The sequence below is a fragment of the Manacus candei genome, unplaced genomic scaffold, assembly GCF_025592945.1.
Source record: "Manacus candei isolate 608988 ecotype Guabito, Panama unplaced genomic scaffold, ASM2559294v1 h1tg000045l, whole genome shotgun sequence".
NCBI classification, from domain to species: domain Eukaryota; kingdom Metazoa; phylum Chordata; class Aves; order Passeriformes; family Pipridae; genus Manacus; species Manacus candei.
Genome location: NW_026138093.1, coordinates 1,586,837 through 1,611,211, shown reverse-complemented (window position 1 = coordinate 1,611,211; position 24,375 = coordinate 1,586,837). Strand labels below are relative to the sequence as shown.

At 52.6% G+C, this 24,375-nt stretch overlaps 2 protein-coding genes and 1 pseudogene across 3 annotated transcripts in view; 2 read left to right on the top strand and 1 right to left on the bottom strand.

The window, feature by feature from the left end:
• LOC127474809 (uncharacterized) overlaps positions 1-24,375 on the top strand; it is a 1,721,191-nt pseudogene that overhangs the window by 1,626,753 nt on the left and 70,063 nt on the right.
• LOC127474835 (maestro heat-like repeat-containing protein family member 7) overlaps positions 1-24,375 on the bottom strand; it is a 181,565-nt gene that overhangs the window by 119,441 nt on the left and 37,749 nt on the right. The window lies entirely within an intron of this gene.
• Positions 8,918-9,813, top strand: LOC127474911 (olfactory receptor 14J1-like). The gene has a single exon (XM_051796240.1). The coding sequence runs from the start codon at positions 8,918-8,920 to the stop codon at positions 9,746-9,748; it is 831 nt and encodes a 276-aa protein (XP_051652200.1). The 3' UTR covers positions 9,749-9,813.

Sequence of the window (24,375 nt, the reverse complement as noted above, 5' to 3'; positions counted from 1 at the left end):
TATTTCCCCAGTGCAAACCCCAATAATCTTTGCTGGGAGCTGACAGGAATTGCTGTTCCACTGCCCTGGGGTATCCTGGCTTGAGGCGAGAGCGCAGCCCCGCCCAGAGCCCCCAACCCCTCTGAGAGCTTTTGTAGGGTCTGTTTGTCCATGTCCCTGTGGCAGAGGCTCCCCCGACATCTGCCCTGGAGCTGGTCCAGCTGCTGGACCAAACAAGGCATTGTCCAGCCTGCCTTCCCCCAGCCCCGACCGCCCCAGCCCATCTTCCATCGCTCTGCTTCCTTTTCCTGCCCCTGCTCCCCCTCCGCTCCCTTCCCTCGGGCATTTTTATTAGGAATGTTCTTGCTGTTCTCACTGTCCGAGCATGAGCTGATCCCCAGGGGAGCCTGTGGAATGTAACCCCTCAAGCACTAAATTCCTTCCCCTGTGCCAAAGACACGGGTTTGTTGTTGCTGCCCCTCCCGCCGAGCACCAGCTCCATCTCCTGCTCCTGCCCAGCGGCTTTGCAGAAATCCAGGGCTGGGTGTGGATTGAAGGCTGTGGCAAGGGACAGGATAAAGTTGCTTGGCTTCCACCCTTGGTGTCTCAGTGTTTGTGATCTGGGAAATTCTCAGGAACCTGGAACAATGGCAGATTATCTGTTGTGGCAGGATATGTACCTGGAGATTGTTTTGATCTGAGTATAAATCTTCCTTGAAAGTACAACTGATAGAAAACAATGTAAAAAAAAAGGAAATGGAAATAATAAGAAAAAAACATAGTAAAAAAAAAAGGAGAGAAAAAAGAGAAAAAGGAGAAAAAAAAAGAGAAAAAAAAAGAAAGAAAAAAAGGAAAAAATGAAAAAAAAAGAAAGAAAAAAGAGAAAAAATAAAAAAGAGAGAGAAAAAAGGGGAAGAAAATAAAAAAGAAAGAAAAAAGAAAGAAAAAAAGGAAAAAATGAAAAAAAAAGAAAGAAAAAAGAGAAAAAATAAAAAAGAGAGAGAAAAAAGGGGAAGAAAATAAAAAAGAAAGAAAAAAGAAAGAAAAAAGAGAAAATAAAAGAAGACAGAAAAACAAAAAAACAAAACGCCCGATCCTCCTCCGCCGCAGGGACTACAACTCCCACAATGCCCCGCGCAGGCGGGGGGCGGGCAGGGGCCGTGGCCGCGCGCTGATTGGCTGCGGGGCGGGTCTGTAAAGGCGGAGGGCGCGCGGAGCGAGCGCCATTTTGGCCTCGTGGTCGGGAGTGAGGAGGACTCGCCTGCGGCCGCTGCACTTCGCTGGGTGAGTTGGCGGGGGGGCGGCGAGAGCGGGGTCTGGGGATCCCCTCGGGGGCTGCGGGGAGCGCGGGTGTGGGTGGAAAAGCTGGAGGGCTCGGGAGGGTTTAGCGGGGGGGTTCGGGGGTTCCTGGGGACGTTTTGAGGGGTCCCTGAAAGGACTCGGGGGGAGGTTGAAGGTCCCTGAAGAGTGCTGGGGGGCTCTGATGGGGGTTTTATTTTCTGAGAAGATTTGGGGTGTCCCAGGTGGGCTTTGGGGCTTTCTGGGGAGGTTTTGGGTTCCTGGGAGGCTTTGCAGGGACCTTGAGGCAGTTTTGGGATCTCTGGGGGGTTTAAGGTGTCCCAGACGGTTTGGAGGGCCCGTGGGGGGGATTGGGGGTCCCTGAATGGGCTTGAGGGGTCCCAGGTGGGTTTTGTGGGTCACTGAGAGGGTTTAGAGGGTGCTGGGGAGGGATAAGATCTCTGAGGGGATTTGAAGGGACCTGGAGAAGGTTTTGATGGGTCGAAGGGGGATTTCAGAGGTTTTGAAAGGATTTTACAGGGTCCCCTAAAGCCCAGCAATGGGGTTCAAGGGGTCCCCCAGCCCCCAGGGGAGGGGTCCTAGGGATGACCCCCAAAATCCAGAGGGGGAGATGTACCACAGCCGGGTAAGGGGATTCCAGTGCCCCCAGTATATCCCAGTGACCTCCCAGTTACCCTCAGTATGGCCCAGCAACCCCCTCAGTGACCAGCCAGTGTGTCCCAGTGACCTTCCACTGCCCCCAGTATGGCCCAGTGATCCTGCAGTGAGCACCCAGTAACCCCCAGTATGGCCCAGTAACCTGCCAGTGTCCCCCCATGTGTCCTGGTATCCCCCAGTAACTCCCCAGTGTGCCCCAGTTCCCCCCCAGTCCCTCCCAGTGCCCTCTCAGAGGGCCCCTGAGAGCCTGGTGAGGGGGGGCACGGAGAAGGGGAAGCCTGGACAGTGGGGACCCCTGGGATCCCCTAGGACAACAAAGTGGAGAACCTGGAGAGGGGGAATTTCTGGGAATGCAGTATCCCGAAGGCGAGAATCAGAGGAGAAGGGAGCCTTGGGACCCCCAACACTCCCAGCATCTCTAGGTAGAACCCCCAGCATCCTAGACAGGAGAGACTCTCTGAACCCTAAAGGGGGGAAACCAGAGAAGGGGAAATCTTAGGAGAAGTTTTTTGGGCTCATCTTCATATTTTAGAGTATTTTTTAGGTGAATCTCAACTTTTTTTCAGTTTAGGGGGGCAGGAGTCTTCTCACTCTTTCTTATAGGCTTTTGCCTGAATGTTGATGATTTGGGTTTTTCTGGGCTAAATCTTGGTGTTTTGGAGGTTTTTATGGTCACAGGATGCTTGGTGAGTTCTGGAGATGGACTTGGGCAGGAGGAACCCCCAAGCCAACGCGCTCAGCCCTTGTTTTCCCCCCCATCAGGATTTGTCCTTCCCAAAGCTTGGGCGGATGGAGGAGGAGGCTGGGAGGAAGAGGAAGATGCCTTGGGCCCCCCAGGCAGGTGAGGAGGAAGTCAGTGTCCCTTTGGGCGGGTGTTGTGCTGGCTCTGTCAGCCCAGCATGGCCCCGGCTGCAGGACAACCCCGCTGGCGCCGCCGTCCTGCCGGGGCCGGAGTTGGGGGGATGTCCTTGGCCTTCCCTGTGGGCCGGAGGCAAATCCCCTGCCTGTCCTTCTTGCTTCCTGCCCCAGGCCCCGAGCTGAGGAGGGAGAGCCCGGAGGACAAATCCCCCCGTGAGACCCTGGTGGGAGAGGCCGTTTTGAAGGGCTCCCCGGCGCAGGAAGGCAGCGGGGAGGAAAAGGACCGGAGATCCCCCCGCAGGAGGGGCTCCAAAGCCAGCCCAGGGTGCTCTGAGGAGGAAAGAGCCAGCCTGTGCTGGGAAGGCGGCCGGAGCTTGAGGGGGAGCTCCGACTTGGTGGTCCCTGAGCAGCCTCCCAGCAGGGAGAAACCCTTTAAGTGCTTGGAATGTGGAAAGAGCTTCAGGCAGAGCTCCCATCTGATCCGACACCAGCACATTCACACTGGGGAACGTCCTTACACGTGTGGGGAATGTGGGAAGAGGTTTCAGAACAGCTGGAATCTCCTCGTGCATGAGCGAACGCACACGGATGAGAGGCCCTTCCGCTGCACCGACTGCGGGAAGGGCTTGAAGCAGAACTCCCACCTTGTCACCCACCGGCGCATCCACACTGGGGAGAGGCCCTACAAGTGTGGGGAGTGTGGGAAGAGCTTCTCCCACAGCTCTAACTTGACCAAACACCAACGGACCCACCGGGGTAATAGAAGCCCTGTGAGTGCCCCAACTGTGGGAAGAGCTTCAGCCACTGCTTCCACCCCAAACTTACCCCCTTATGGGGAGGCAACCCCTGGAGTTCAAGGACTGTCAGTCCATCCCTTTCCACCAGAAATGGCCAGTCCCCTTTCCCAGGGGCAGCTTCTTCCAACAGGACCCTTCTTGGGGGGAGTGTGGAGATTCCTGCCTTGGCTGGGGACCCCCCAGTGTCAGTGCTGGAGGTTGAGAGCAGAGATCTCCCCACCAGCGTTGATCTGGGGGAGTTCCATCCATCTCTAATTAAGAATTATTGCTTTTGTTTCAACTTTAGTAGAATTGCTTCAACAATTGCTTTAGTGTAGAGCACTGTCCTATCTTATCCTGTATTCCTGGTAGTTTTAGTGTTTCTGTTGTGCAGTAAATAATTCTGATGAAGATCTTTTGTCTGATCATTTGAAACCCTAACTAACTCATTTCTATCAATAAATCTGATTTGCCATCATTAAAACCTGGGGGACAAAAGTGTTTCAGTCACACCTCTCTATTTCCTCTAAATTTAAAATGTTGGCAAGATTCAAGGCTGAGATTGGATCCAGCAGCCCCCAGCACCCCACAGGAAGTTGGGAGCTCAGGAGAACCACTCCCTTTCCCAAAACCTGGTGCCAAAGACCCCCATGGGACCGCTGAACCCACCAGACCACCCTCCCTTTTCCACCCTTCTCCCTCTTCCTTCCACTTTTCCATGGTCCCCTCAATCCCCAGACCAACCAGGATCACTTTTGGGGTCCCAAACCCCACTTTTTCCCCCCCTCCCACCTCTTCCACATCATCCCCCCACTTCCCAGCCCCCTCATGCTCAGTTTGGGGGTCCCACCCTCACCTTCCACCACTCTTCTGACCTCTCCCACCCCTCTCCCATCATCCCCCAAACCTCAGTGCCCCTCCCCCTCCATTTTTTTGGGGTCCCACTCCCCTCCCACTCAGTTTGGGGTCCCACCACCCCTTCTGTCCCCTCTGACCCCCCTTTTCCCACTGACCTCCCCCTTCCCACCACCCGCTCACCTGAGAGCTCCTCGCCCACAGCCGGGGGGGCTCCCAGCACCACCAGTGCCCAGAGAAATCCTCCAGAAAAGGGGTTGGGTGGGGTCCTGGGTGGGCTTTGAGTGTTTTTGGGGGTCCTTGAGGGGCTGTGGGGAGGTTTTAGGGGGGTCCCAGCACCTTTTGGGGTGAGCTGGGTGCCTGTTGAGGGGCAGGTGCCCTCCCAAATGTCATTTTATTGTAGAATTCTTTCAACAGAAGAACCTAACTTGTTACATAAATAATGTTGACTCTAATTACAGTGCTGAAAAGTCCAGTTGATTTACACAGAATGAAAAGAAAAAAAAAAAAACAAAAAAAACCCCCAAACATGAATACCCTTGAGATCATATAAAAATGGCATACTTCATCTAAATTGTGTCCTTTTCTGCTTAAAATTGAAATTGGTCTAAAATAGGTTAATGTGATTTTAGGTAGTAATTTTAAATAATAATCTACAGCTACATTTCACATTACACATTTTCCCCATGTTTATATATTCTTCTTTTTTTTGGAAGTATAAGTAAGCTGCAGTTTTGCAGCAGGAAATCTCCTCTACCACAGAGCTCTTTCAAGAGATCTTAAGCACAGCCTGGATCTCATGCTAAGGCTGAGGTTTTGGAAAGACATCTCCTATCACATCACATCCTCCTCTGTGACATCACAGCTCTCCTATGAAATCACAGCTCTCCTTTGACATCACATCCTCCTCTGTGACATCGCATGTCTCCTATGACAAAACATTCTCCTCTGTGACATCACAGCTCCCCGTGACATCACATCCTCCTCTGTGACATCACATCCTCCCTGTGACATCACAGCTCTCCTGATGCCTTCAAATCTTCAGCAAAAACCACTATTCAAACTACGAGCACTGCTCTTCTGTTCCCACTGAGCCAGTTGGAGGCGGCTGTGATTTAATAAAGCAGCACCAATGGGCCCAAACCCATGGTGTCCTTCAGATGCGCCGTGTCCTGAGCAGACTGCGTCCTGCTTGTCCTGCCCTGCTGCCTGCAGGACAACTTCCCCCTCGGCACACCCCCAGCCCCAGCCTTGTTTGGGAAGCTGAGCTCTGGCTGAGGCTTTCCCCAGGAGAAGCCTCATTTGTCTCTCCTCAGGGCAGTCCCCCCAGCACCCAGCCAGGACAGGGCACAGAATGAGTGGCCCCAGCTCTGCCTCCCCAGGGGTGTCCAGGCATCCCACGAGGCATCTGCTGTTGCTGCATCACCACCTCCCCTCACCAGAATGGATTTGGAAGGCTTTCCAAGCAGAGGGACCAGATGGAAACCTCTGGACCCTACAGAGAAAACATCCCCAGGGTCTTGTTAGGCCTTGGAATTAAATGGCTTCCTGTTTGCCACCAGTGCTTAGGTCTTGTGGCGCCTTATGGGATTTTCCTGCTTTGACAGTGTTTTGAGACAGTTCATTGTGCCCTTCAAGTCCTTCCATGTGCACACACACACACCACTCTCACCAGTGTCTGGCCCTCCAAAGAACACAAGCCCTGATGATTTGTAGCTCCCACTCCAGTGGTTGGCACTTGGACCTCCCTCCGTACCCAGAGCTCAGAGCTCCCTTGTGCCAGAAAGTTTAAAGAGATTGTGCCTCATTCTGCCAAGACAACCCTTGGAAAAAAGTGTCCCTCTGTGTTTCCTGGGATAAGAGCACTCTATTGTCATCTCCCAAAACCTTGGAGAGGTCCCAGAGATCTCCCAGGAAGGCATTTGGGTCTTCAAGCACATGACCCGTATATAGAGGATGAGGACTCAGGGGTCAGTGGTGTGAAGATTGAGGACAGTAGAGCAGTAGCCTGAGAGGTCTGTAAGGGGGGTGTCAGAGCTGGTGGAGCTTTTCTTCCTGTCAGAAAACAGCCTAAGAAAGAACTAGTGCCACCAAGGGCAGCTGGGGTGGCCTAGACTGGTGACAAGAAGTCAGAAATTTCCCTCTGAGGTCAGTGTTGTGGTGCAATATGTCACAAAGAAGGAGTCTGGATGAGCCCAAGGCTTTGTGTGTGCAGGAAGAGCCAGGGAGGACGCAGAGATGTCAGGGCAGGAAGGTGCCAGCCAGGTGGGGCAGCCGGGGGGATGACGACAGCCTGCAGGGAAAGGGGCAGGGCATGGACACCGTAGGACAGCCTGGGCTGGAGAGGAGACAGGCATGGGGAGAAGCTGAAAGGCCCTGACACAGCCACCTTCTGCAGGCCTTTGGCCATGGTTGCTGTCTGTGCCCCTGATGCCAAGAGGAGGGGAGTGGCCCTTGCAGCCCTGGGGCCTCATGGCCTCCTTGTCCCTGCTCAGCAGCCTGGCAGGTGCCACCCCATGGTCCTGCCCTTGGCACTGCACATCCCACATCCCAGTGCCCCAGGAAGAGCCCTGAGGAATGAGGCAGGGACAGGATCTGCCTTCCCAGGGACTGAGGGTCAGGGCTTGACCTGTTAGATTAAAAAAACAAGTCAAGGTTTATTCAGCATCAGAGCCACCTTTCCCTTGCTTGTCCATCCTTGTCATCACTGTCTGCAGTTTTCTGCTCTACCTGGAATCTGGGGACACTTTCTCAGTTGTGTCCCTCAGTGAGATTCATTAGCACTACAAAAAACTTTAGTGTTTCCATCTCACTTTGACTTCTTGAAAAGTTGTTTGAACTTCCTCTCAGGGACTGAGTCTCATGTAAACAACATCAAAGTCCCCTGAGGGTCATGAAATGCCTGGGGCTGTTGCTGTGCTGCTGAGCTGGGCCGGGCTCCTGGCACACAGGGAGCTCCTGGCAAGCCAGAAGAGCTTCAAAGAGACAGCTCTGCTGGTGAGCAGCTCCTCTGCACAGCCCAGCAGGGCTGAGGGCACTGCCTGCAGCACCCAGGGCACAGGAGAGAAGGCAGAGAGATGAGAGGCAGCCTGGGCTGGGAGGTGACTGAGCTCTCACTATGGGAGAAACCTTCCCAGGATTTGTGTGAAGAATTCTCTGGCTGTAGGAAAGTTCAACTTGGCAGGAGCTGTCAGGATGGCTCTGCTGGATTTGCTGGGGTGCAGTAGGAGAAGCTGCTGCAGAGCAGGACTTGCTGCTGCCCCATCAGAGGCCCAGGGCCGGAAGGTTCCCTGTGCCAGGGCTGGCTGTGGGGTGGGAAGGTGGGGGTGCAGCCAGGGGTGCCCAGGGCTGTGGGGTAGAGCAGGGTCCTGCCCCCAGGGCTCTGTGTGCTGGGCAGGGACTCTGCTGCCTGCCAGGGTCAGCTCTCAGCCCAGCCAAGGAGCTGCCACGGGGCTGGGGGAGAAGAGCTGTGGGGAAGGAACAACTCCTGGGAGGGCAGAACAGGGCAGAGTCCTTCTGATCTCCAAAGTGGGCTGCAGGGATGAGGGCTGGTCACAGCTCCAGATCAAAGCAGGAAATTTCCCAGAAGGTATTTGCAAGAGGCACAGACAGGCAGGGGGTACCTTAAAGAGAAAGAACCAGTTCTTTCAGTGTTATACTCTGGGTTGTCTGGGTGCTGACTGTGACAGAGAAATGAATCTCTGAGCACAGGAGGAGACACTGAAACTTGAACTCTGTTAGATTAGAGGGTGCTGAACCTGAGAGTATCAGACATCAAAACTGTCTTACAGACAGTGTCACTTTTCCAGCCTCCTCAGGGTTGCCCTGACATTGCCATCAGAGCCTGCCCAGACAGAGATGCCCCTGGGCAGTGCCCTGTGCTGCTGGGAGGGCTCTGCAGGGCAGAGCTGAGCCCCGAGGGCTGGGATGGGCTCTGGCAGCACTGGCAGGGCCCAGCCCTGTGCCAAGGGAAGCAGCTTCTGGCAGGGACAGCTCCAGGTAGCAGAGCCCTGGGCAGGGAGTGGGGGGCAAGTGCCCCCATGGCCTGGGGGAGGGGGGCATTCAGGCAGCTCTGGGGGCCCTTCCCTGCAGCTCTGCTGGGCACTGTGTGCTGGGCCATAGAAATGAGGATTCCTGCAGTGGAAAAGAACCTTCCCCAGGTGTGATGGTAAAAATAGAAAACACAGGTACAATTATTCTAAACTCAGACTAAGCTTCTGCTCTGCACCCCAGGTCTTCTGAGTCATTACAGTAGAGATGGAACTTTTGTATTCAAGGTCTCTTACATCTGACATTCCTTGTGTGTGTGAGAGCTCTACCAAAAAATTCCATGTCCCCCTGGAGCAGACCAAAACTGACTCCTTGGCAGTGCATTTGGTGACATTTGACACAATGATTTCTTTTAAAAGTGGAGTGGCTTTTTCATAGAGGTCTGTCTTAACTGTTCCCTGTCCTTTCCTTTTTTGAACAGATCCTGTACTAAAAAGCAGCAAATGTCCAACAGCAGCTCCATGCCCCAGTTCCTCCTCCTGGCAGTCCCAGACAGGCGGGAGCTGCAGCTCCTGCACTTCTGGCTCTTCCTGGCCATCTCCCTGGCTGCCCTCCTGGCCAACGGCCTCATCCTCAGCGCCGTAGCCTGTGACCACCACCTGCACACCCCCATGGGCTTCTTCCTGCTCAACCTCTCCCTCACAGACCTGGGCTGCATCTGCACCACTGTCCCCAAAGCCATGCACAATTCCCTCCAGAACACCACAACCATCTCCTACATGGGATGTGCTGCACAGCTCTTTTTCTTTACCTTTTTTATGTCAGCAGAGTATTTCCTCCTCACCATCATGTGCTACGACCGCTACGTTGCCATCTGCAAACCCCTGCACTACGGGACCCTCCTGGGCAGCAGAGCTTGTGCCCACATGGCAGCAGCTGCCTGGGCCACTGGCTTTCTCAATGCTCTGCTGCACACAGCCAATACATTTTCCCTGCCTCTGTGCCAGGGCAATGCCCTGGGCCAGTTCTTCTGTGAAATTCCACAGATTCTCAAGCTCTCCTGCTCAGGCACATACCTGAGGGAAATTTGGCTTCTTGCTTTTAGTGCTTTTCCTTTTTTGGGTTGTTTCATTTTCATTGTTTTCTCCTATGTGCAGATCTTCAGGGCTGTGCTGAGGATCCCCTCTCAGCAGGGACGGCACAAAGCCTTTTCCACGTGCCTCCCTCACCTGGCCGTGGTCTCAATCTTTTTCAGCACTGGTGCCTTTGCCTACCTGAAGCCCCCCTCCATCTCCTCCCCATCCCTGGATCTGGCACTATCAGTTCTGTACTAGGTGGTGCCTCCAGCACTGAACCCCTTCATCTACAGCCTGAGGAACCAGGAGCTCAAGGATGCCCTGAGAAAAATGATGACTGGATGCTTTTCAGGAGCAATAAAGTGCCTGTTTTCTGGTGTGTAGCATTCAGAATGGGAGTCCTTAATGGCCCAGGCTTCCTGCTCAGGTTTTTCGTGAAGGTCATCACGTTCTTCTTGCAATAATTTCCTGGGCAATTAAATATTCTTAGGCACCTACCTTCTAATTTTATGTCCACCTTTTGCCTTTGACACAGAGACTGTATAAATGATGAACTGTGCTTGTTGAGTATTTAAAAAAAATAAATGACTCTGCAGTGCCTTCTTTGTCCAAGACCCTTCTTCTCAGATGTTCCTAAAGGACAGCACACTGCAGGACAGGGGGTATTTAGAAACGGGAAGGGGACAATAATGCCAGCCCAGCAGCACTGCCAGGGAGCAGCAGTGCTTGGTCTTTGCAGAGTTGCTCTCTTGCCACTTCCACACTGTCCTCCTGAGCCCCTTTCTCGCTGTAAGGCCTGAGTGCTCTCTGAGCACAGTCCTGGGGGCTGGAAGCCCTTGGAGCACAGGCAGGGACAGGCCCTGGGAACTTGTGAAGCAGAGCTGGGCTCCCTTCCAGCATCTCCAGGATGCTGTGGGATCTTCTGAGGGCAGGGCATGTACTGGGTCACTTCTTCTGTGACCTTCCTCCAGGGCTGGAACTCTCCTGCAGTGTCCCCATGACACTCCTGCTCTCTGCTTTCCAGGTTCCATTTTCAGATCCAGTCTTCCCCTCCTGTTCACAGGGACATCCTGGGAGTGCTTCAGAGCTGCCATCCTGGGGCAGCTCCTGCCCAGCGTGGGCAGGCACAAGGTCTCTCCAGCTGCTCCTCTCCCCTCCCCAGTGCCACTGTTTTCTGCAGCCTCCTCCTCCTTGCCCAGCACAGCCCTCCTGGCACAGTTGGACACAGCCCTTGTTCTACCCCCTCCTCAGGCACCTGCCCAACCCCCTCAGCTCCAGCCTGATGGCCAGAAACCTTCAGGGCAGGGAGGCACCGGGGAAAATGCTGAGGAAACCTTTCAGCTGCACTCAAATCCAATTGGAGGGGTTGGCCTCGAGGAACAAATCCCTTCTCATTCTCCAAAACCACCAGGACAACCTGTCTTGTGTCCTGGGCACTCCTCTGGAAGTGTGGGCTATGGAAAAGGTTTTGGTGTCAGGGATCTTGAGAAGGCTGGGCAGTGTCACTGGGAGACCTGTCCCAAACCCTTGGAAAGGCCAGAGCCATCCCAGAGCTTCCTGGGGCCTTGGCAAAGGCAGACATGGAACCAGTCTGCAAACAGGGCAGCAAGGAGGGTTGGTAGAGATCCAGACTGCTCAGGCTCAGCAGAGAAGGGGAATATGGCAAGTCCTCCTGCAACCATTGCCAGGCATGGGAAGGACAAGGCAGGGATTGCAGAACCCCTGTGGGAGGGAATAGAAGGGGATGTTGTGTGCCCAGACTTTATCAAGGCCCTTGACATGGTCTCCTGTGGTCTCCTTATGGCCAGACTGGTGAGAGCTGGACTGAAGAAGTGGAAGATGTGGTGGGTGGGAAGTTGGCTGAATGAAGAGTGTCAAATAAAATCCATGGTACAAAGTCATCTTGGCAGCAACTTCCTGATGAAATCCTTCAGTGACCAGCCCTTGAACACCACAGTAGAACATCTTTATTACCTCTCTGTACAACGGGACAAAATGTATTTTCAAGTCCTTTGTGGATGATGCCTAATTTCAGGGAGCCCTTGAGCAACCTGTCCTCATTTAAAGACACATATTGGGGTGGGAACTCCAATCAAATGAACTCAGTCCCCTTTTATTCCCCACCACTATAGGGAGACAAAATACAAGGAGGTATAAGTGTAAAAAATAACAGTTGACTGACAAGAAATATAACAGCAAAACCAGCAATACCAGCAGAACTATTCAAAGCAACAGCAGAGAGAGAAATTGCCTCCTCTCTGCCCCCCTGCCCCAATTCCCTTTTGTAAACAGATACAAACAGGGATCAACACATGCTTCCCTTCCCCCTTTTCCTCCTGAATGAACAAAGAACAAAAAAACAAACCAGGGGAAAGAGGGGGCAAAGCAAAATATGGGAAACTCTCTGGTCTGAGATCAGTTGTGCTGCCCAAGAACACACTGACTCCAGAGGTGTCCAAGCGGGGCAGAGCCGGCGACTCCGGTCCGTGCGGCGGCGGGGGGGAGGCAGCGGCTCTGCTTGATTCCATGGAGTTCTGGGCAGGCACAGTGGGTGCCATGAGACTCTTCAGTATCACTATCGCCCTTTGGTTCCACAGGGTTCTGAGATGTCTCAGAGTTCCAAAGAGTCATGGAATGGGCCCTTGTCACAACCGTCTCTTGGTTCCATGAGATTCCACAGTGTCCCTGAATTCCTTTGGTTCCATGAGGCCCTGCAGTGTCACAGTGCCACTGGATTCTGTGACTTAAGGCCAGCTGCACATGGGGCTGCCTTAGGGGGAGTGTGGGCACCCAGACAAGGGAGTTGTCACCCCCCTGGACTCAGCCCTGGGGTCACCACATCTGGACTGGTCTGTCTGTCTGTGAGGTTCCCCATTCTGGAGGAATGAGGAAGAACTGGAGAGGGTCTAGAGGAGATCTTACAGGATGGAGCTTTTCTCTGTACTGGAAATAGAATAAAATCTCCACAAAAAGTAGCATTTAAGGTTCAGACTGAATGTGAGGAAAACGAAATGTCACTCAACAGAGACCCTTGTGGTGCAAGAGGTCACCCAGAGGGAGTCAGGATCAACCCATGGCTTTGTGTTCCAGGGAACAGCCAGAGCTGGTGCAGAGCCATCAGGGAGGGTCTAGAAATGCTGCTGGGAGGGGGTGGGAAAGCAGGAGGGGTGTGTGCAGCCTGCAAGGCCAGAGCAGCAGCAGGGCCAGGGCAGGACAGCCTGCAGGAGAGATGGCCAAGGGCTCTGGCAGGGCTGCAAGGCCCAAAGGCACCCAGGCCTTTGTCCCCTTGCCTCTGGTAGCTGCCTCTGCCACTCAGGCCACCACAAGCAACTTGCCTGGCAGGTTCTGCACTTGGGTTCTGCCTCGCCCCTCCCTCAGGAGCCTGGCAGGGGTTGCCCAGTTTTGGCCTTGGTTGTTCCTCCCCCTCCCATCCCAGTGCCCCCCAAACAGCCCTGAGCCAGCCGGGAGGGACAGGATCTGCTGGGCCAGGGCCTGGGGCTCAGGCCTTGGCCTTTGTGCTCCACAAAACCAAGGCAGGCTTTGCTCAGCATTGCAGGGGCCTGCCCAGAGCCTTTGTCTGCCTGCACTCCTGGCCTCCAAGGAGCTGCTCCAAGGAGTCCCTGGGGAGGCTTTGGCAGTGCCTGCCCTAGGTGGGGCCCAGCAATGCTTCAAGGCACTTGCAGTTTGGCTTCCATCTTCTCTCAGTACCTCAGGATCATAGGCTGGGCTGCAAACACACTGTGGGGCTCATTAAAATGCAGAAATCCCTCAGGATCTCTTTGTCTTCCTTTAATTGTCTCCAAGACAATTTCAAAACAAGTCTTCGAAGTTTGTACTTTTTTGTTTTAATTTAAGGATGGACATTTTTAGTTCAGAGAAGCGGTGATAAAGGTGTTCTCCATGTGATCTTGATGCTGAATGTTTCATTAGGAGATCCAGACTGAGGACATCATACCCTGTATGCTCAACCTTGCTCCTCACGCCTCAACATCACCAGTTCTGACATGGCTCATCTTGGACTGACAGCTGATGCAGCTCCAAACACACTGTGGGACCCATTAAAACACTGAAAAACAAATTATTTCCCTTCGTTTAATTGTCTTCACGTCTTCAAGACTTCTACAGCTAATTGGAGTTGTTTTGTAGTTTAGCTAAGGAGGGAGATTTTAAAGTGGACGTCACAAAAAATATATATTTTTTGATGAATAGGAATGATTTTTACAGAGCCTTGGGATGCAAGAGGGTCAGGGCACAAACAAATTGGATCCAAAGACATGGGGGCAAAAGAGATTAGTAGCACTTAATCATTCACCAGTTGAACAATTATCAAGTGATTCAATAGCATTTGCTACAATTTTAACAGTGACTGAATTATAGATTCACAAAAACAACCTTCACACCACAGTCAATTCACACCCACACCCAGGCAGAGATGTGTGCACACATCAAGAGCTGGGTGTGGAAAGATCCCTCTCCTAAATTCTCCTTGTTGTTAGGGAAACACTCCCCCAAATCCCTTTGTGTTTCCCAACAGACAAGGGTCACAGCTGGAGGAGTGTTTGTTGAAGGGGATCAGAATTGTCCTGGGCATCAGCGCCGGTCTTTGGAGTGTTGCAAACTGGAGGGTTCCCGAGCTGGGAGAGGCTGCCAGAGGTGTCCCACTGAGAGGGAGGTGCTGGGGAGCTGCCAGGGCCTGTGGGCTCCCAAGGGGACTGGCTTCAGCTATCTGCTGAATTTCCATCCTGGTGTCAGGAATGACTGGAGTTTCCACAGTATTTGGGAATTGTATCCAAACTGTTCCATTTGGGTTCTGATTCAGGCAGGGAATGTTCCAAGGTTTTCAGGGGATGACTGATTATCCTGTGTTCCCCAGCTCTTACATCCATCCCAGTCAGCTGGATGGTTTATTGACAATGTGTCCCGAGGGGCGGCACCTCCGATGCCATAGAAACCCCTCCCCTGGATTAGGAAACCTTTGGAATTCAGGAGCTGTTCCAGTGGAGCATGAAAATGAACAGCAATTTTCCTAAAGCCCAGCCCCAAGCAGAACAAAGCCAGGCCCCATCAGTGTCAGAGCAAAGGGCCCCCATGGCTGTGTCCCTGTGGCCGCTGAGGCGGCAGCGCAGGCCCGAGGCGGTGCCGGGTCCCGGTGCAGCCGGGGCAGAGCGGCGGCTGCGCGAGCGGCAACCCCGGCGGTGAGTGCGGCAGCCCCGTGGGAGCGGCGGCTCCGGGCACAGACGCCGGCGGCAGCCGCTGTGGCTCCTGGAACCCAGTGGCCATTGGGACACTGCAGGGCCTGCTGGAATCCAGGGGCCGCTGGGACACTGGGGAGCCTCTTGGAGCCAAGGGAACCCTGGGATGTTTTGGAACATCCTGGAATCAAGGGGCCATTGTGACACTGCAGGGCCTCATGGAACCAAAGAAACCCTGACAGTTTTTGCAACCTCATGGAATCAAGGGGCCATTTCTGGCAGGATGCTCTGCTTTGATAATACCTAAAAAATGGTCAGAGAATGCAAACAATGCACACTGTGATGAGTTACTGCTGGTGCCAAGGTGGTGTTTTCAATGTTGAATTATGCTAACCCCAGAATGCTTCATGAAACTTCAAACACACATCCTGCTTTCTGAAGCAGGATTTGACAGATAAGCTGCTCCCTGGCCTGCAAATATGTCTGGCAGTCAAAGTCTTTATAATTATAAAAGCGCCATCCAACTGTCATGTGGCAGATTCTTCCACAGACTTCCTTGACGTGTGTGGAGCTTCTCCAAAGAAGCAGGGACAGTTCTTCATGGCCATTCCCCAGAGGTTAAGTGAAAGAGAGAGAATGACCCTTGTCATTGTGGGGTGAGTTACCTCGATATCTGCTTCAGGATTGTTTCTTTTTGCTGACTTTGATCCAATTGCTTTAATAGAATGACTTTGATAGACTGCACTGTCCTATCTTACACTATACTACTAGGGGGGTTTGGCTTTTATACTGTGTAGTAAATAATTCTCTTTAAAGTCTTTCATCTGTTCATTTCTCTGATCAATTTTTTGTTCATTTGTCATAATAAATCATTGTTTTTATAGAAATATTTCTGATTTGCCATCACTAAAACCTACCGGACAAAGTGATTGAATCACATTTCTATAATTCCTTCAATCTAAACCAAAATCTGAGCCCGAGATTGGATCCAGCCACAGCCAGGCTCCTCTCTGAGAAGGAATTTAGAAAGCAAGGGGGTCCTTTCTGCCCCTCGTAGCTCAACGAGACGGTTTCTGCCATCAACTTTGTCTAAGCCTTCCACCCCCCAGCCCCAAGCCGTGACACAGGGGCATGTCTTGTCCATGCAGTGCAAACATGGACTCCTGAGCTGGTCATTTGATGTCCCTCCTTGGAGGGAAGAACAAGCCCAATGGCCTGGGGTGAGAGGCCAGTGCTGAGAGCGGCGCTGGCTGTGCCAGGGCACTGCTGGGTGCCCCCACCCTGAGCACTCCCACCCTTGTGCTGGTCACTGCTGTGCAGGGTGTTGTGTTGGGCAAATCCTGGAGAGCAAAGTGGAAAGCAGATGGAAGCTTTCAGGCTCTGGCCTGAGGAGATGCCCCTGCAGGATGGCAGTGCTGCTGCAGAGGTCAGCTCTGTGCCAGCAGTGCCCGTGGCTGTCCCTGCCTGCAGTCCCTGGACAGTCCTGCAGCAGGACTGGGACCGACTGCCAGAGCACTGAGGCCTCCAACAACACAGGGCTCTGCAGGACAGTGTGGGAGGGAAGGGAGAGGAGGCCATGCAGGAGAAGGGCTGCTGCTCCCTGACAGTGCTGCTCTGCTGGGACTCTTTTCTGGCCCAGCTCTGCACAGAGACACCGACCCTGCAACTGCAGAGAAGTCAGAGAGGAAAGATGTCAGGCAAACAAGCCAATGCAGAGTTCTTTATTTGGTTGAAGCACACAGTGAGTACAATTGCCACTTTGTACAGCCTCTGGGCCAGGCTACTAGAAAGGCAAACACAGAATTGAAAATGGCGTTTATATATATAAATATATATATTTACAAATATATATATAATCTTTATATCTATAATTATAGATATAAAGATTTTTTGGTGTGAACAAATTCACACAAAAATAAAACCCCTACCAAGAGTAAAAAATAGAGAAGATATGGTTGGCCTTTAATGACGTCCATAGCAGGATTGGCCTTTAATGAGGTACAAAACATGCAGAAGAAGGAAAGTATGTTGCTTCTGAAAAACACCCAGTTATCAGTTTCCTCAGGGCATCCTTGAGCTCCTGGTTCCTCAGGCTGTAGATGAAGGGGTTCAGTGTTGGAGGAACCACTGAGTACAGAACTGACAGGGTCAGATCCAGGGACGGGGAGGAGATAGAGGGGGGCTTCAGGTAGGCAAAGAATAAGGTGCTGATAAACAGGGAGAGCACGACCAGGTGAGGGAGGCACGTGGAAAAGGCTTTGTGCCGTCCCTGCTGAGAGGGGATCCTCAGCACAGCCCTGAAGATCTGCACATAGGAGAAAACAATGAAAATGAAACAACCAAATATGAAAAAGAAACTAACCCCAATGAGCCCAAGTTCCCTGAGGTAGCCTGAGTGTGAGCAGGAGAGCTTGAGGATGTGTGGGAGTTCACAGAAGAACTGGCCCAGGGCATTGCCCTGGCACAGGGGCAGGGAAAATGTATTGGCTGTGTGCAGCAGAGAATAGAGAAAGGCAGTGGCCCAGGCAGCTGCTGCCATGTGGGCACAAGCTCTGCTGCCCAGGAGGGTCCCGTAGTGCAGGGGTTTGCAGATGGCAACGTAGCGGTCGTAGCACATGATGATGAGGAGGGAAAACTCTGCTGCAAATAAGAATATGAGGAGAAAAACCTGTGCAGCACATCCTGTGTAGGAGATGGTTGTGGTGTTATGGAGGGAATTGTGCATGGCTTTGGGGACAGTGGTGCAGATGCAGCCCAGGTCTGTGAGGGAGAGGTTGAGCAGGAAGAAGCCCATGGGGGTGTGCAGGTGGTGGTCACAGGCTACGGCGCTGAGGATGAGGCCATTGGCCAGGAGGGCAGCCAGGGAGATGGCCAGGAAGAGCCAGAAGTGCAGGAGCTGCAGCTCCCGCCTGTCTGCGAATGCCAGGAGGAGGAACTGGGTGAGGGAGCTGCTGTTGGACATTTGCTGTTCCTTAGGACAGAGTCTATTCAGAAAAGGAAAAGACACAGAACAATTAGGAGATACCCCTCTCAACAAAATACTTCGTCTTTCATAGTAATCCCCCCAAACCATTTGTATTTCCCTTATGCTGGCTCAGAGTGGTGTGAGCAGCAAGAATTATGGCCAAGTGTTGCCAAGGGCTCAGCTATGCTCTGTTGCAGGGGGGACATGGAGCTGGTTTGTGACAGCTCTGATGATCACAAGGGATATCTGGTGTAACTCACCTTTAATGGAAAAGCTCAATTTCTGCCCCCCTTACTGACAGGACTGTGGACTGCAGAAGAGAGTCTTCTAATGTCCTTAGAATAATTCTTCTGTTACAAATGTTCCACCATTAAATGTGCAGAGTGTTCTTTTTAGGAGTAAAAATTCTCATTTTTATTGCTGAAAATGTGAGGAGTCATTAGAAAAGACAAGTGGCAAAAAAGCTCAGCTCTCTGTGGTTTAAAGCAGATCCAGGAGAGATCCTTCAGCCTGTTTCCCATCTGCCCTGCTCTTTCCCTTGTGCTGCATTCACTTTGATTTCACACAAATAAATACTAAAAACCACATCCACAAATACATGTGCAGTGATGAAAGCAGGACAATGTTGTTTCCAAGGTCAGCTCTGGGAAGTGTCCCCTGTGCCAGCTCAGAGGTGCAGCTGTGCTGGACAGAGCAGGACAGGAGCCCTCCTGCAGAGAAGCCAAGGGCTGGGACAGGAGAGTGCCCACCCCCAAGGGAAGGCTCAGCACTGCCCAGGGTCCTGTGCTCATTTCTGAGACTGCCTGAAATATTCACCTCTGAGAGTAAAAGAGTTGGAATTTCAGTGCAGCCTCCTGAACTGAGAGAACAATGTCTATGCTACAATGCCTAAGCAGGAAAAACACCTCAGGACTAATTCCTTTCCTGTAGCCCCTGTCTTTTCTTAGATTTGCAAAAAATTCTCCATTCAATGTGGTGTGAGCAGGTCTGACCCTGCAACAGGGAGACATGGAAAAGATCCTCCCCGCTGCCAGGTTTGCTCCTTGCCCACAGCCCTTGTGCCCCAGCCCTGGCAGCAGCTCCCCGGGCCAGTTGAGAGCTGCCCCTGGCAGGCAGCAGAGTCCCTGCCCAGCACAGCACCCTGGGCTGCAGGACCCTGCTCTGCCCCACAGCCCTGGGCACCCCTGGCTGCACCCCTGGCTCCACAGCTCTTCCAAAGTGCCCCAAAACAGCCCCTGCTCACCCATCCCATCAGCTGGGGTTGGGCCAGCTTTAGGAGATGCCTCCAGGAGCTGCCCCTGCACTGCCCTGCAGCCACAGACTCACCATGTGCACCCTGCCAAGATTCCTCCTGCAGGGAGCTCTCAGCCATCCTGCCAGTGCTGAGCCCCTTGAAGCTGTGTCTGTGCCCTGCTGGTGTCCCTGAGCTGCCCTGGCAGTGCCCTCAGCCCTGCTGGGCTGTGCAGAGGAGCTGCTCACCAGCAGAGCTGTCTCTTTGAAGCTCTTCTGGCTTGCCAGGAGCTCCCTGTGTGCCAGGAGCCCGGCCCAGCTCAGCAGCACAGCAACAGCCCCAGGCATTTCATGACCCTCAGGGGGGTTTGGTGTTGTTTACATGAGACTCAGTCCCTGAGAGTAAGTTCAAACAACTTTTCAAGAAGTCAAAGTGAGACTGAAACACTAAAGTTTCTTGTAATGTTAATGAGTCTCATTGAGGGACACAACTGAGAATATGCCCCCAGGTTCCAGTTAGAGCAGAAAACTGCAGACAGTGATGACAAGGATAGTCAAACAAGGGACCCCTGACCCCCAGCCCCTGGGAAGGCAGATGCTGTCCCTGCCTCATTCCTCAGGGCTCTTCCTGGGGCACTGGCATGTGGGATGTGCAGTGCCAAGGGCAGGACCATGGGGTGGCACCTGCCAGGCTGCTGAGCAGGGACAAGGAGGCCATGAGGCCCCAGGGCTGCAAGGGCCACTCCCCTCCTCCTGGCATCAGGGGCACAGACAGCAGCCCTGGCCAAAGGCCTGCAGAAGGTGGCTGTGTCAGGGCCTTTCAGCTTCTCCCCATCCCTGTCTCCTCTCCAGCCCAGGCTGTCCTACGGTGTCCATGCCCTGCCCCTTTCCCTGCAGGCTGTCGTCATCCCCCCGGCTGCCCCACCTGGCTGGCACCTTCCTGCACTGACATCTCTGCGTCCTCCCTGGCTCTTCCTGCACACACAAAGCCTTGGGCTCATCCAGACTCCTTCTTGGTGACATATTGCACCACAACACTGACCTCAGAGGGAAATTTCTGACTTCTTGTCACCAGTCTAGGCCACCCCAGCTGCCCTTGGTGGCACTAGTTCTTTCTTAGGCTGTTTTCTGACAGGAAGAAAAGCTCCACCAGCTCTCACACCCCCCTTCCAGACCTCTCAGGCTACTCCTCTACTGTCCTCAATCTTCACACCCCTGACCCCTGAGTCCTCAGCCTCTATATACGGGTCATGTGCTTGAGGCCCCAAATTCCTTCCTGGGAGATCTCTGGGACCTCTCCAAGGTTTTGGAAGATAGAGCACAATAGAGTGCTCTTATCCCAGGAAACACAGAGGGACACTTTTTTCCAAGGGTTGTCTTGACAGAATGAGGCACAATCTCTTTAAACTTTCTGGCACAAGGGAGCTCTGAGCTCTGGGTATGGAGGGAGGTCCAAGTGCCAACCACTGGAGTGGGAGCTACAAATCATCAGGTCTTGTGTCCTTTGGAGTGCCAGACACTGGTGAGAGTGGGGTGTGTGTGCACATGGAAGGACTTGAAGGGCACAATGAACTGTCTCAAAACACTGTCAAAGTAGGAAAATTTCATAAGGCACCACAAGACATAAGCACTGGTGGCAAACAGGAAGGCATTTAATTTCAAGGCCTAAAGGGAGGTGAAGCTTTGGAAGTAGCCCCCAGGACAGAATTGCACTGTGCAGACTGTGGGAAAGAGCAGACAGCCCCAACAGGAAGCCAGGGCTGGTAAGGCAGGTCTGGGGAACCCATCCAGACAAAGATTCCCACCTGCAGACTGGAAGCACACCGGGCAAAACTCCCACCGTGGCAAGCTGTGGGAAAGGAAGCAAGTCCTTGTAGATGTGCCAGCCCAAGCTGTGGGAACAGCATCTACCCCCCTGAATACCCGGGGCTTGGGCTGTATAAAAGTTATAGCCCAGAAGCACAGCTTGGGGACCCTGCACCGAGCAGAGCAGGGTGAAGAAGGACCAGCGGGAGCCTCAGGGATCTCCATGGAGTGATACATTTACTTCATCTCTGTCTCTCCCTCACTGTCTTCCCACCACCCCCTTCTTCTCTCTTTCTGTTTCTTTCTCTCCCTCCTATTTACTGTTAAATCAAAGCTGGACTGCTGACTTTGGCACATGGTCTCCTTTGCAGCTGAATTTGGGCAGAGGTGTCTCTTAATAATGGGAACCTGAGAGTATCCATGAGGTTTTACAGTGTGGGAATGGCCACTGGATTCCATGAGGTTCCACAGAGTCCCAGGGTCCACTTGGCTTCGTAAGGCTCTGCAGTGTGATAATGGACCCTTGATTCCATGGGTTTGAAAATGTCTCAGGACTCCTTTGGTTCTAGGAGGCCCCACATATCACAGTGGTCCCTTGGTTCCATGAGATTCCACAGTGTCCCAGGAATCCTTTGGTTCCATGAGCCCTGCAGTGTCCCAATGGTCCGTTGGTTCCATGAGGTTCCACAGTGTCACAGGGATTCCTTTGCTTCCATGAGACCCTGCAGTGTGACAATGGCCCCTTGATCCCATGAGGTTCCACAGAGCCAATATGGGCCCTTGATTTCTTGAGGTCCACAGTGTCCCAGGGTCCCTTTGTCTCCCTCACGCTCTGCAGTGTCACAGTGTCCCCTTGATTCCATGAGGTTCTGAAAAGTCTCAGGGTTCCTTTGGTTCCATGAGGCCCTGCACTGTCACAGTGGCCTCTGAGTCCTTGAGATTCCTCAGTGTCACAATGGTCCCTTGATTCTATGAGGGCCCGAAATGTCTCAGGGCTCCCTTAGTTCCAAGAAGGCCTTCATGGCACAATGAACCCTTGGTTCCATGAGGTTCCACAGTGTCCCAGGGTTCCTTTGGCTCCAGAAGGCCCTACAGTGTCACAATGGCCCCTTTACTCCAGGAGGTTCCACAGTGTCCTTGCTGGAACACACAGGGCTGTAATGTTGTCACCCCTGCAGAGCTGCCTCCAGCTCTGGGCTCCAGCACAGGAAGGACATGGACCTGTTGGAGTGAGTCCAGAGGGGACCACCAAAGGGATCAGAGGGATGGAGCAGCTCTGCTGTGAGGAAAGGCTGAGAGAATTGGGATTGTTCAGCCTGGAGAAGAGAAGGCTTTGGGGTGACCTAATAGTGGCCTTCCAATGCCTGAAGGGAGGCAACAAGAAAGATGGAGAGAGACTATTTACAAGGGCCTGGAGTGACAGGATAAGGGGAATGGCTTCACACTGAGAAAGGGAAGGGTTAGATGGGATATTAGGAAGAATTTCTGGACTGTGATGGTAGTGAGATCCTGGCACAGGTTGCTCAGAAAAGTTCTGGCTGCCCCATCCCTGGAAGTGTTCACAGCAAGACTGGATGGGGCTCTGAGCTCTGAGTCTAGTGGAAGGTGTCCCTGCCCATGGCAGGGGGTTGGACTGAGATGCTCTTTAAGGTCCCTTCCCACCCAAACCATTCCATGATTCTGTGACTGGTGGGGGATGTGGTGGTCGGAGCCGACGGGCACAGAGACCCCAAAATGATGGAGTTTTCCATTCTGGGTGGAGGAAGGAGGGGGCAGCAGAACTGACACCCTGGACTGCTGGTGGTCAGACTTTGTCCTCTTTGGGAGACTGACTGATCTGGGTGTGAGTGTGGATGTGCTGGAGGGCAGGAAGGCTCTGCAGAGGGATCTGGACAGGTTGGATCAATAAGGCCAAGTGTCAGGTCCTACACTTGGGTCCCAACAACCCCCTGGAACGCTCCAGGCTGGGGGCAGAGGGGCTGGAGTGCTGCTCAGCAGGAAGGGACTTGGGGGTGCTGCTTGAGAGCGGCTGGACATGAGGCAGAGTGTGCCCAGGGGGGCAAGAAGGCCAAGGGCATCGTGGCCTTTGTGGAGAAGAGTGTGGCCAGTAGGAGCAGAGAACTGATTGCCCCTGTGTGCTGGGCACTGGGGAGGCCCCACCTGGAGTGCTGTGTCCAGTTCTGGCCCCTCAGTGCCAAAAGGCCCTTGAGGGGCTGGAGCGTGTCCAGAGAAGGGAACGGAGCTGGGGAAGGCTCTGGAAAACATGTCTGCTGAGGGACAGCTGAGGGAACTGGGCTGGTTGAGTCTGGAGAAGGGGAGGCTCAGGAGGGACCTCATTGCTCTCTGCAATGACCTGAAAGGAGGTTTTAGTGGGGTGGGGGTTGATCTCTTCTGCAAAGCCTTTAGTTACAGGAAGAGAGGAAATGGCCCTAAATTGCACCAGGCAAGGTTCATATTAAATATTACAAAACCCTTTTTTTTAATGAGAGGGTGCTCAGGCATTGGAACAAGTAGCCCAGGGAGGTGGTGGAGTCTCTGGAAGCATTCAGGTGGCATCTGGATGTAGCGCTTTGGGATGGGGTTTACGGGTGATTCTGGTGGTGCTGGGTTGACAGTTGGACTAGAAGATCTGGAAGGTCTCTTCCAACCTTGATGATTCTGTGATTCTCTGACCTATCATCCCTGTTTGCAGGTTTGTGCTCTAACAAGACCCTGGGGATGTTTTCTCTGTTGGGTCCACAGAGATTGTGTTGTGTGAGCTTTTTTCCTCTACGATCAAAACAAGGAGTAATTAATGCTAAATCCAACAGATGGCTTTCAAGTACTAACTTGGTCCAGTTTGTCCAACTGTGTCCAAACAGGTGAGGAAAATCCGGAACTTTAGAAGGGTTAGTTTTCTCACTCATTAGCAGGATATCCAGGGGTGCACCAAGTGCCTTCCAGTGAGGAGCACAAGAGACCAGTAGACAGTGACAACATTGTTCTAATGTTGATGTCGCTGGAGCACAGAGTGAGATCACTTCTGAGTTATGTTTCTTTAATTAGTGATTGGGAATAAAGAGAAAATCACATAGTTGATGACACTTTAGGATTTATTTCACACTCTTAACAAGAAGGTATTTTCCAGCTGGACTTTGAATAAGGTTCCATGGTATATTGCACATTTCTATCTCAAGTTAACAGTCTACTTCTTCCCAAAGAAATTCTCAGCAGCTAACACCCTTTCATCATCTTGCTCTTTCCCTGATGGCTTGAGCTTGTTGCTCCTTTTGGTAAATACCCATTTGACACAATGCACTGGGCAGCTTCTGCCAAGTGCCACTGAATCTCACTTCTTCCCTTGCCTTGAGGTAGTTGTGCTTTAAGAATCTGGCTGTTCAGATGCCCTGAAATGTCTCTAGTATTTCAATGGGAAGAATCTTCAAGATGTGCTGTTTGGCACCCAGGAAAAATTCCCTGCCCAGAGAGCCATGGAAATGTAGGTGCTGCTCAGTAATGCCCCTTGACTGGGACAGGCACTGCTGATGATTTTTAACTTCCCCTCTCTGATTCCATTCCCACTGTTTTTTACAGACTATTTGTGGGAAGATTTTGCACTGTACAGTTTGATAAGTTAGTGCAGATGTGTGTTTGCAGGCATGTTCTTCTTCTGTATTCCCTGATCAAATTCAGTAAACTGATACCTGGCTTGA

Bases quoted from the DNA above. Each gene is read 5' to 3' on its own strand.
- LOC127474911 (XM_051796240.1), top strand. From the start codon at position 8,918: ATGTCCAACAGCAGCTCCATGCCCCAGTTCCTCCTCCTGGCAGTCCCA.